General features: G+C 39.2%; 1 protein-coding gene across 1 annotated transcript in view; it reads right to left on the bottom strand.

Moving 5' to 3' along the window:
- RAB3GAP2 (RAB3 GTPase activating non-catalytic protein subunit 2) overlaps positions 1-12,092 on the bottom strand; it is a 42,991-nt gene that overhangs the window by 23,824 nt on the left and 7,075 nt on the right. The window contains exons 2-7 of the mRNA XM_061365377.1: positions 8,017-8,081; positions 4,816-4,939; positions 3,254-3,335; positions 1,168-1,215; positions 973-1,048; positions 739-840 (exon numbers count right to left, since the gene is read on the bottom strand). Coding sequence (XP_061221361.1) covers positions 739-840; positions 973-1,048; positions 1,168-1,215; positions 3,254-3,335; positions 4,816-4,939; positions 8,017-8,081 — 497 coding nt within the window. The remainder of the gene's footprint in view (positions 1-738; positions 841-972; positions 1,049-1,167; positions 1,216-3,253; positions 3,336-4,815; positions 4,940-8,016; positions 8,082-12,092) is intronic.

Genomic DNA, 12,092 nt, shown 5'->3' with positions numbered 1-12,092 from the left:
TTTATGAGCCAAATTCTGAGACTGGATTTTTAGTGCCCAAATTACCACATGGGCACATAAATGCTAATTTGCTGATATAAATTCAAGACTCATATTCGTTAATGCTTCTGAATTTCAAAACTGATCCCAAAACATGATGTTAAATTACATGCGCATTTGTATAAAGCAAACTTGAGGATCTGTAACTTCATTAGTTTTCTGCATAAAGCACGCCAACTCAGCCAAGAGCAAAGCAAGCTGCTTTCCTACTAAAGAGCTTGAGCTCAGCAAGAGCCTTCTCTGCAAGATGCATTCATAATGACATGCAGGTTGCTACAACTATCTCCTATAAAGATTGTTTTAATTTTCATCTATCTTCTCTGTGAAATAATTAAGATCTTATGAATGAGTACATCTAGCTCTTGGCACTTGTCCAGCTGCATTTTCTACTTTCATCAACATATTATCATGCTTCGCGCACATGAATGAATAAATAGGAAATGAATGAAACCTTGCCCTGCACAGTTATGACAGAGAAAAATAGTACAAATCTAACTAAATACTCCAAAAACAAAAAACCAATTTGGAATCCTCAAATTACACAAATTTTAATTCTAGAACAAGAAATCCAGGATCTCTTGTTCTAAGGAACTGTTCATCCCATCAAAAACTGGTAAAGGACATAGAGGATTCACAGAGAAGACTCCCTTCCATACACCATAACACTGCCACTTCACTTTTGAAATAATGTGACAAAACCTGTTCTGTGACACCAGGATGCCTGGGAATTTCATAGGTTCTGCACTTAAGCTGTAGGACAGGATCTTCATTTAACAGCTGAGCAAGAAGCAGAACTCCACTCTGGAAGAGAAAGAATAATAAGCATGAACATTTGTGCCCCTTTTCTTATGTAAGCCAAAAAGCACTACCTGCAGAAACAGAAGTTTTATAGGAATAGATGAGTCTTACAATAGCTTGGCTTGTGAAACTTACCTCAGTGTAAAACCTAACATAGCCAGAGGTGAAGCCAACCACAATGCAGGTCCAGTCCGGACGGCCCGTGGAACTCCTGTTGCACAAAGACACACTGCAAGTTACAAACAAATCCTGCTCCAAGCTGTAAGCATTTAAAACTGGAACAATGTAAGGGGACCGATGATGCACATACATAAGAATATCAATCCTTACCTCTTCTGACTTGCCAATGGGATACACAATACACTACTCACACATTCACTAAAAAAGAAAGATAAAACCATTACGTATCTTATTTTCTCCAGTTGTGAAATTTTGCTTTACAAGAGATTTTACCAACTCAGCATTTTAAACATTTTAAGACTATATTAATGCAGCACACAATACATCAAATTGATACTAAAAAGCGAAAAAACCTTTTTCAAGTCATTTTCAATTACAAGTTCAAGATTACCCAAGCAGATTACAGAAGTGCTTATTACACCTTGCTAGTGTTGTCTTTCATCATTCACAGACTGAATATTCTGCCAGTACTCTTCAGTAAATATGCAAGTTAAATTTCAGGTATCAAAAAGTAAATATTTTTTCCTGATCTATAATGAGATAAAGAGAACAACCACTAAAAAAACCCACAACCAAACAAAAAAAAAAACCCACAAAACAAAGAACTAAACCAGAGTTATCAAAATAAACTTTTGAATCACATTATGCAATTAGGTAGGTTTTAGATCAATTGCATTTCACCAATTTAAGAGCATTCAAAGGGCTAACATGGTCTTCTCAGTTCACACAACAGGTGAGCATGCTCAGTGCATGGCAAGCAAAGCACGCAGAAGGCAAGCAGATTAGCAAGCCTCAATATCTCTACTCAGAACTTATTGAACTGTTACCATGAGACAAAGTTTTATAGTATCTGGGGAAACAGAAGCAATACAAAGGTTTAATGAAAGAGCATATAAATTCAAGATGACATCCCAAACAGCACTTAAAGCATAACTGTAACTGCCTGCAGTACTGTTGATTATTTGCATTTCAGGTCACCTCCATTCCCCACGGAGTGATTAAGTTATCAGCTAGACAATTAGAGAAAAAAGGTTTCCTAAATGCAAGCTTGACATCAACTACAGTTCAGTTAAAACTTCAATATCTCAGTGGAATCTCATCTTCCAATAGCAAAGCTTGGCCACCACAAAACATTATCAGTTGGAGGCATCTGCTGATAAAAAAGTCACGTCTTTTGACAATCTGATGGTAATTTATTATTTACCATATTACCATACTTCCACAGATATAGAACCTTCACCTAGAGTAAACCCTTGCAAACCTTAAATCAAGGTGTAGTGAATACAACCATGTCCATTAAAGAAAGCTTCCTGTTCTGTATAACAGTAGTAAGAAAGAAAATCCCAAACAGAATTTCTTTTCCTTTTTTTAATAAAAGATGACAGAATAATTTGAGTGAAAAAAAAACTTAAAGAGATGTACATAGGCCAGTTTAAATGTGTGGCACCAGCAGTTAGGTTATGAACTTTACAGATTGGAGAGAAACTGATTAAGTCAACACCTCCTGCAGTGTAACAGAAGGTTGAAGCCAATAAGAAGCATGTGGAAAGGCAGACAGCAACTCAAGGCTGCAAACTTAATAACAAGATGCAAAATCCTCTTCCATATGGGAGATTGGTGGAAAGCATCTGTCTGGTTATTGGAAGACAGAGAGAGCAGAAATGTTGCATAAATACCAAATGTATGACCAAAGCAAATTTTTTAAGTCCCTAAATGACTTAGAGCCCAAAACTATTTGTGCATCAGAGAGATAACATTATATTTGCTTGAGATTTCAAAAATGAAAGGGAGTATTGCTAAAACAACTTCATGTTTCCAGTTGCAACATCCCCTAACAAAATTTAATCCCTACTTTAAAAGTAGGTTTTTTTTTCAGAAGGGTATTTCTTTTTTTCCCCTCCTCGTACAGGAACTTACAAACAGTATCACAACCCAGATCTCTTCAGATGTTTAAATTACATGAAATACACTCACTTGCAGAGAGAGGACCTCTCTTAATTTGTATGAACTTGTCCTGAGGTATCACACTATACATGAAGAGTGACTTTTGCAGACAATGTTTCTGATCACCCAGGTCACTTCTGTTTTCAACATTAAAATGCGTAAGACAATGAATGCATTCAGATGTAAGAAGGAAAAACCCCAAACTCCACAATCCTACAAATAAAAAGCATATACTACTAATTGTTAAACATGGAAATGATATTTTTATCACAGCTGTTATTTCAACACCTACCCTTCTTCAACGTTCAGAGAGCCACTCCAGCCAACAGCATACTGCATCTCCTCCTTCCCCTTGTCACTGTGCTTCCATTTAGCTGCCATTAAGAATAAAGATACCATCTATAAAAACTGCTTTGCATCTCACAAATGTAGTTTTATTTCCTAATCCTTCCCTTCTGTACAATGGATGTACAATACTTTCAGCACACTTAGCTAAGCACCTTGTCATAAACCTTGAAGACATGGAATAACACACAATTACAATTCCGAAATGACTGGTTTTTAATGAGATTTAGACAGTAATATCTACTATCAAATTTTAAAAGTTCTATTTACAAAACAGGGATCCTTAGGAGAAAAGCACACTTCTTCTGAGAAGATTACTGAAGATGAGCTTAAATGAACAGAAAATTCTAATTTTAACTACCAAGAAGGACATGGGAATCCTACATTAAACCTGACAATATTTAAACATCACATCATATTCAAGGTTAGAAAACACTACAGTTTGTTATGCATAAGGTGCTATTACAGCTGACATTTGTTGAATCAACTCCCAGGTGCCAAATAAAGTTTGTGTTGTGTGCCATTTGTCTGACACCTAAAACCTGACACACAGGGACACTTCTGCCCCTGCGTGGTACAGTTGCTACTGCACCATTGAGCAGAAGCAAGACTCCAGCTAGTGAGATCTTGGCAAGGTAAATCAACTCCTTACTCCTGATCCAGTAAGAACTTTCTGAAGAGTACTGTTACCTTTCCATTCTTAGTGAAAAATTAGCAACTAACCTATATCAGGTTTGGAACACACAAGGGAATGCAGGGAATGCCAAATGCAGCATGACAACTCAATACAATCTACCTCATTATGCAATTGAGCTTCAAGGGCCTGTTTTTGTTTTCAAATGGTGTAATATGCCCCATAGCAGGACGTTTCACTTCTTCAAGTTCACATGCAACCAACTACAGCTGTTAACACCATCAATACCCCAGCAGATATGTAGACAGCAGCTAGCTTATCAGTGTTCATAACAGTAAGGGTACCTTTAAAAGTTCCACGAGCCCTACTTGAGAGTAAAATACAAAGCTTCCCATTATTCAAGACAAAGAATAATTTCCTATTGGAGATAGGAATCTCAAAACCAATCCACCTCAATATCCCTCCTCTAAGTGCCACTGGCTCAGTTAGCTCTTTTGTTTCTTCAAAAGGAAAAGAAAAAGAAGGTCAAATATTTCTTAATGGCTAAAATTAATACAAACGCTTGCTTTTTCTTATTGAGCACAATTGATGTAAATATCTTGGAGTATCTCAAAACAACTGGGTAGTTACAGCGTATATTAACTATACATGATAAAAGTTTTCTCCAACCAAAACACAGCTAAGAAGTAAAACCAAAACAACCTACTTCCCAAGCAGTACCTGAAAACTGCATGATTTATACCATAAAACACTCCAAAATTATTGAAGGTATGCCTTGAGGGTGAAAGTGGATGGGAGAGAAACAAGTCTTGTCCTGATTGCTGTTAAATGTATTAGATGTACTAGCATATACACTCAGTACCATGTATACTTACATACTAAAAAGACTGCCTTCTGTTCATTAGCTATTACCATCAGGTCATTTGTTGGTGACAAGGACAACACACAATCCTGAAGCCAGTAATTTCTCTGGTTCTTAGAATTAGATTCCTCTTCTTCCTATAGGTAAATGTATACAAGAGTTTCTAAACATAGAAGAACTTGCGAGATTCATGACAACAGTTTGGCTTGCCCTCAATAACAGCACTGAATGGACTGTTACTTATCCAGTCACTAGAACTTGCATGAAAACCCAAGAGAAATGCACCAACCTTGTACTAATTGTATGTGTTTACAAAACAAAACCCAAAGCACTCATCACTAATTCTGCTGTTCAAAATCTTTTCCTTTCACCAAAGAGACATTAGAAAAACAAAATTTAAAGCATTATTGTTACGGATTAGAGACTGGAGAGAATCTCTTTAGCTGTTCTCATCATAATCCATACTCAAAATGAATAATTTATCCAAGCTCATACACTGACCAGCATTAAGTAAACATATGCACATAGGAAGAATGTAACTAAGCTGGCATTCACACTAAAGCCTCATGGTAACATGCAACAGGTACCATATGTCTTTGCACAAGAAGGAACTGACAAAGAAAAAGAATTCGAGTTTAGTATCAGGTTTTAAAGGTTTAACGATGGATAAGTTACAATTTAGATACCATCACTAAGTATAAAAGCAAACAGATTGCATCTTTTCTCCTTGGAGCAGTGTCAAATGTTTGACTGCAGAACAAACAAAGGTAGCTCCTATTAACCATAATTTAAAGGAAAAAAGTAGGTAATAGGCTTTGAGCAGGCAGCTAAAAGGTGTCTCAGAGATGATACTCCAGCTTTCTTAGCTTCACCCTCTTAACCTGATCACAGCAATACAAACACCTTCCCTTGTCCAGTCTCTATTTCCATAGCCATCTAACCAAGCCTACCTCCTCCTAGCTCTCCAAAATATTACTGCATTCTCTAGTATCCCAAAGCAGCTATGCACAAAGACCCCAACAGCTTCAATATGATCATTTTGATTCATGCAATTTATCCTGTTATGAAGTTACACCTACTTGAAAAAATACACATGTACTCCCAAATGAAAAAAGTAGGAATAATTTGTATATCATACTCTTAATCAGCTATTCATTGCGTCCTTCTTTTCATAAGGTTGTACCATAAATGGATCGCTTTGTGCACATAAGAACACCTTGTATATCCATCACAAGCTCAACATTAGCACACCACAAACATTCTGCTAACTTTGTCCACATTATCCATTGATTTGTGCAGGAGGACAACCTATTTTCATGCCATTTTTGTCTGCTGCTGGATGCCAAGCTCTATAGCAACAATTTTTCCCTGATTACTGGCATTTGTCAAGTCTTCACAAACAGGTGATGAAGTTGTCTGTGATACCCATGTTAACTCCTCCTGACAGAGGTAAATATATTGTACCAAAACACATAACCAAACCCCAAAGAAAAGCCTTATACTAGATTTTAATGTAATGATTTACAAACTGAGGTAAAAGAATAAAAAATGAAAGGCTTTTTTCAAGGTTAAAAAGGAGTTAAAATTATATCTTAAACAAAGAATTCAACATAAGTATGCATATACAAAGAACCTGAAATCTAAAGGCATCAAATATGGCCATCTTATATTAGTGACAAAAATAAACTAAGGGTTAAAACAGAAAAGGCACTACACTTGTCAAAAGAAACTCCTTTAAAAGGCAAAAGACAAAAACATTAAAATCAGCATTTAAAACATGACTTTAACATCATCATCCCAACAAAATAGTTAATATAAAAAGACACCCTGTGGAAGAAAAGAATGCCTTCTCAAAAGCTCTGTTCCATGAAACAGATACTTGACAAGTGACTAATTCCAAGAAAAGATGCATTTTGCACCAATTACAATGCAAACCACGGACAAACAGTTCTGTTTGCTATGGATCACAGTTTCTTTCTTTCTAAACAGTTTGACCGGAACCTACTCGCAGCTTTGGAGGAAAACGTATGCAGGACATCCCTAGCAAGAAGGGAGTGAACTAACTGGCAGAACATTTTGACACTTTAAAGAAAAAGAGTGAAAAATAAGGCAATTTCCATTTAGAGCCTGTTGGTTCTATTAAATTACAATATAAGTAACAAACAGAGCATTTGTTCTTTTCATTAAGGAAGTTATAAATATCACAGCTCATCTAACAAAGATGTGGCCCAAGAAACAGTCATGGCAATTACAGTGGAGCTGATTTTCCATCCTATTTACGTTTTTATACACTTGTCATTCCCTGACATCAGCACCAGTGATTCATTCCTGGGAGGCATCATGCTTGTTTCAAACTGTTTGGCAGCTCAGCTGAAAGCCTTCTTTCCCTGCTGAAGTAAGTAGTTAGGAGGATCCTGCCCAAATCCTTAGGCATATATTCTGCATACAGAGATAAAGACAGCAGATAAGAGCATTTTGTTAACAAGGTGAGCTCTAGATCCCTCAGTAAACCCCATCAGCAATAACAGGGGATGAATCAAGCAATTCTGTTCAGATGATTCATGCAGGTGCAGAGGATTTCTACACAGTCAACTTTGCCAGCATCTTATGTAAGGCAGCTAGTAGCTAGAAGTCTCAGCCTTAACAATTACTAAACTAGCAATGTTATTCCTAGTTGAGCTAGTTGGGCAGAGGGATGTTTTTCTCCCTTTGAAGGGCAACTGTGCTGCCCCATCCTACTTATGTAATTTAATCCCTCCAGTAATACCATCCCCACATCACAACATAAAAGAATTACTACATGATAGTCAGAAAGATGCTTGTGTCAGTGGTTCATGATTGAGGAGATTTTGATTTATATTAATTCATGGTAGATTATTATAACTCCACTGCCATGCCCTACTTTCTCTGACTAGTTATAGGACAAACAAGATGTCCCAGCTGCTGCACCACAGGAAGATATGTGCATACTCTAGTGAGAAAACCCCTACAGAATACAAGAACATAGGTAAATATCACAATAGGCAACATCCAAATTATATTTAGAAAAAATTACAGGAGCAAGGGACAAATAGGCTGTCACATTTGTAACACAGATCAAGATCCTTCTTGTCCAGGTGATAACTATATAGAAGAAAAAAACAAAGCAGAAACAAGCAGAGAAGTCTTTCAGAACAGGCAACTTAGCAATGAAAACTCATCTGTATGTACTTACAGGTTCTTGTAATTCTGCTTCATCCCAGCCTCCCCAGCCACCATCTTCCCAGCTGGTTGATTTGCCTAATTTAAGCAAAGAAAGATGTGTTACGTGAGTGAAACAGCACATGAGATACAGCATAAGCAATGAAAAACAATCAGAAAGGGCTGCTGGTGGTTGTTTTCATTTCCCTGCCAGTAAGTTCATTTATGGCAGTTACCAAATGAGCTCTACAGAAAGAAACATGAAGTGGCAGAAATGGCTGTCCTACTTCCAGTTTTGACACTATTGAGAAGCAGTACCAGAAGATGAAACCTAAGTACAACGTGGAAACAGAACAAATTGTAAATTAACTCTGACAGACTGCATCTAAAGCCCTTGCTAAGTAACACCTTACAGTCCCTGGTGCAATACACCATTGATCCTTCAACAGGGCCTCTCTGCTTTCTAGAACAAATTATTCAACCAAATTTGTTTTTTCTTGGTTTCTCATAGACACTGAGGGAGAGCCAAGACATATTTCAAGTTCAATACAGCAAGCAAAGAGCGAGGGCATAACAGAGGGAAACTCTTGTGCCCACTTGACAAAAACTTTCTCCAGTTGGTGCAGAGACCCCAGATATCACTGCAAAATTTGAGCTTTAGCTGCATTTATCTAATTACTACTGCAAACACAACAAAAGTCCCATCTTGCATGTATTAGGCAGCTACAGAGGGAAAGTCAGGGGACAGCAGGCTCCCTCCTGTCAGGACTCCGGATATTTCACTACGTGGCGTAAGATGATCTTTAACACACCATAAAAACAACATATGCTCAACTTTATGAGAAACAGTATTTCTGTACATATTCCTTTCCACAGTGGTAGATTTTGATTTGGTTTAAGTCAATTGCTGGATCAGTCAGTAGCAACATAAGTTTCAATACCTGAAGAGTGCCTACAAGGACGCTGGAGAATGACTTGTAGTGATAGGACAAAGGGGTGATGGGTTTAAACTTGAACAGAGGAATTTCAGGTTAGATATAAGGAAGTTCTTTACTGTGAGGCTGGTGAGGTACTGGCACAGGCTGCCCAAAGAAGTGGTAAATGTTCCATTCCTGGCAGTGTCCAAGGACAGAGTTGGACACAGTTGGACAGAGCCTTGGGTGGCATAGCCTAGTGCGAGGTGTCCCTGCCCATGGCAGGGGAGTTGGAACTCGATGACCTTCAGGTCCTTTCCAACCCAAACCATTCTATTATTTTAACAGGGAATGACAGTACATGGAAATTCATCTGTGACAACAAAACCTCTGAGGATCCAGATCTCACCCGCACTCCTAAAGCGGCCAAAACAAAAATTGAAGCTGTGGCCTCTAAGGGGAAAATGAGCACAAGGACCTTGGCTATTCACATCTTTGCAAGACAACAGAGGAAAATGAATGAGACACTGATCAGTTTTAACTATATCGTTCAAAACACACAGGCTTACAAAATACTTCAAATGCCTGAGAAGACTGAAATTCAGCCACAGGCTACTTCCTAGTTGCCTTAAAAGAGCGAACATATTGTATGAACACATCTAAAATTTGTTCATCTAAAAATCCCAATTGTGATGTGGATTTAATTATTCTATGCAAAGGGTAATTCTGCACAGCAATTTAGAAGATGTACAGTTCTCAAAGACCATCACTGGGACCCTCAAGCAATCAGTGCACTGACCTCCATCTAGAAGCACTAGTATGAAAGCTAGACTTCAATTAGACTTCAAGATTACTCCAAAGATTTCTTTCAAGTTTCTCATTAGCTTATGTCATGGCTACTTTGACCTGTTTCCTAGCCATATCAATTATTTTCAATTTAGTCTTAAGCAAGTAAGATTTTGCCATTTTAGGTGGTCAAACAGTATGGACAACAAGGTTTGTACCCGGAACACTCCAATTTATTTCGTCTAAAAACTCTGGATCCTTTACCACCAGAAAGGCAGAATCCAGTACAAGAGAAATCTGTATTCTGGCTGCTTAGGCAGATTTTTAAACTATTGTATGGCTAATAAAGACAAAAAAATATTAGCTTAAGAAAGAAATTTTCCACCAATGCTGTTGAGAAGGTATTTCATGAGACTGTAGAAGACAAAATGCCCACTCCATGAGCAACCTGTGTTAAAATGGAAAGGTCTGCACCATCTATAAACTGGATGAGTCAGTTTTACAGCATCGTCATCAATACAGATCTGACTGCAGTTATTTCAGGCATAACCAAGGCGCAAACAGCTTCCAAGGGTCACGTTCTAATCTTGTATTTGGAGTTGAGAATTTTCCAGTGTGCAAACTGTTGAGGTTTAAACTCAGTCAGCCATGCAGTTTGCCCCCCACTTCCCCCCCACTTTTCTCCCCCTGCTCCAGGAGGGGTAGGGAAGAGAATCAAAAGAATGTAACTCCCACGGGTTGAGATAAGAACAGTCCAGTAACTAAGGTATAACACAAACCACTACTGCTACCACCAATAATGGTAAGGGAAATAACAAGGGAAGAGAATACAACTGCTCACCACCTGCCGACGGACACCCAGCCCGACCAAGCAGTGATCTAGCCCTTCTGGGTAACTGCCTCCAGTTTCTATAGTGGGCATGGCGTGCTGTGGTATGGAATACCTCTTTGGTCAGTTTGGGTCAGGTGTCCCGTCTCTGCTTCCTCCCGGCTTCCCCTCCTCCCTGGCAGAGCATGAGACTCACAAGACTTTCCCAGGCTGAAAGTCAAAACCACAGCACTGCACCGGCTACTAAGAAGGAGAAAAATGACTGCTACTGTTGAACCCAGGACAGTATCCACCCCTTATTCCGTACCAGTCACATCATGTTCAGATCCCACATTTTCAATATACCATCACTCATATATATGCACATCCACAGAGAGAGAGAGATCATTCCTTAGTGCATGGACCATTCCCTATAAAGCTGCTGAGTCCATCTGGTCCATGATGTTGGGCTCCATCTCTTGTAACAGTCTTTCAGAGCAGGAGAGGCTGTGTGCAGTGTTCACACTCACGAACAACCTGAGCAATAGTGTCTATTGCTAAGTCCACCCCTCGATCATGAGTCCATCTGTATATTGCATCTCTGCCCTGATGGCCTGAAGTGTTATGGGCCCACCAGGGTCAAAATAATTGACTGTCCCCTTCAGCAGTTTCTGCAGCTTGTTGCTGGGTTCTCCATACAGCTGCCTTCCATCTCCAACACTTCCAAAGCACTGGCAGGGCCCACTGGCCTAGATACTTACCCATACTGCCCCACACACCCTGCCACTCATGAGTGTCCAGCCTCGGGGAAAATCTCTTGGTCCTCCTATGTCATCGTCTAACCCTAGACAAGGCCCAAACCCGACTCTGCTCAGCTCTTGGTATCAGAACAAATGGTTGTGGGTAAAACACACTGTATGCCTGCCACCAGGGTGACCCCTATCACAATCAGCAGGCAGGTCTCAAGGATACCCAAAGGCCATTCAAAACCTTCAGAACTCTCAAATGATGCTGCTGTACTTGTCATTGGGGCTGGTGTAGCTGCTGTACTTGTCGCTGGAGTAGCTGCATTATCTGCTGTGGTCGGAGTCTGAGTAGCTGCTGTACTTGTTACTAGGGTGTGCGGGAATGTCTCCCTCATAGGCTGACCAGCCAAGGAGGAGGAAAAAGATTTGTAATTGCTATTCCCTTCTATTATATACCTCCCAAAGTATAGAGGTAGTGACCAAACTGGGAACGCAAGCCAGATCAATTTCATGATCAATGATCCTATTGTATTACAAGTCATTACCATAAGTACAAAGAAACAAGAACCTTAGCCCAAGGCCCCCAGCCAATAAACACTAAAACAGCAAATACTGGCTGTAAGTAAGGTACAACATGATGGAACCGTGAGATCAAGAGCAACAACTTTGAAAGCCGATATATCAGCATTGTGACGAGTGACTATTAATCCAAAACAATGAATCCTTAGCACAAATATGATTAGGCACACTGGTCAGATCTGTCGTTATCTCAACCCTTTGAGCCCCACGCTGGGTGCCAAAAAATAACTGTCATGGTTTAAACCCAGTCAGCCACACAGTCTTCCCCCCACTCCCC

This window comes from Neopsephotus bourkii, unplaced genomic scaffold (genome assembly GCF_033783945.1).
Source record: "Neopsephotus bourkii isolate Nb327-2 ecotype Australia unplaced genomic scaffold, CSIRO-AGI_Nbou_v1 NB_114, whole genome shotgun sequence".
In the NCBI taxonomy this organism is placed as follows: domain Eukaryota; kingdom Metazoa; phylum Chordata; class Aves; order Psittaciformes; family Psittacidae; genus Neopsephotus; species Neopsephotus bourkii.
Note: the sequence above shows the minus strand (reverse complement) of the source record. Positions and strands in the feature narration are given on the sequence as shown.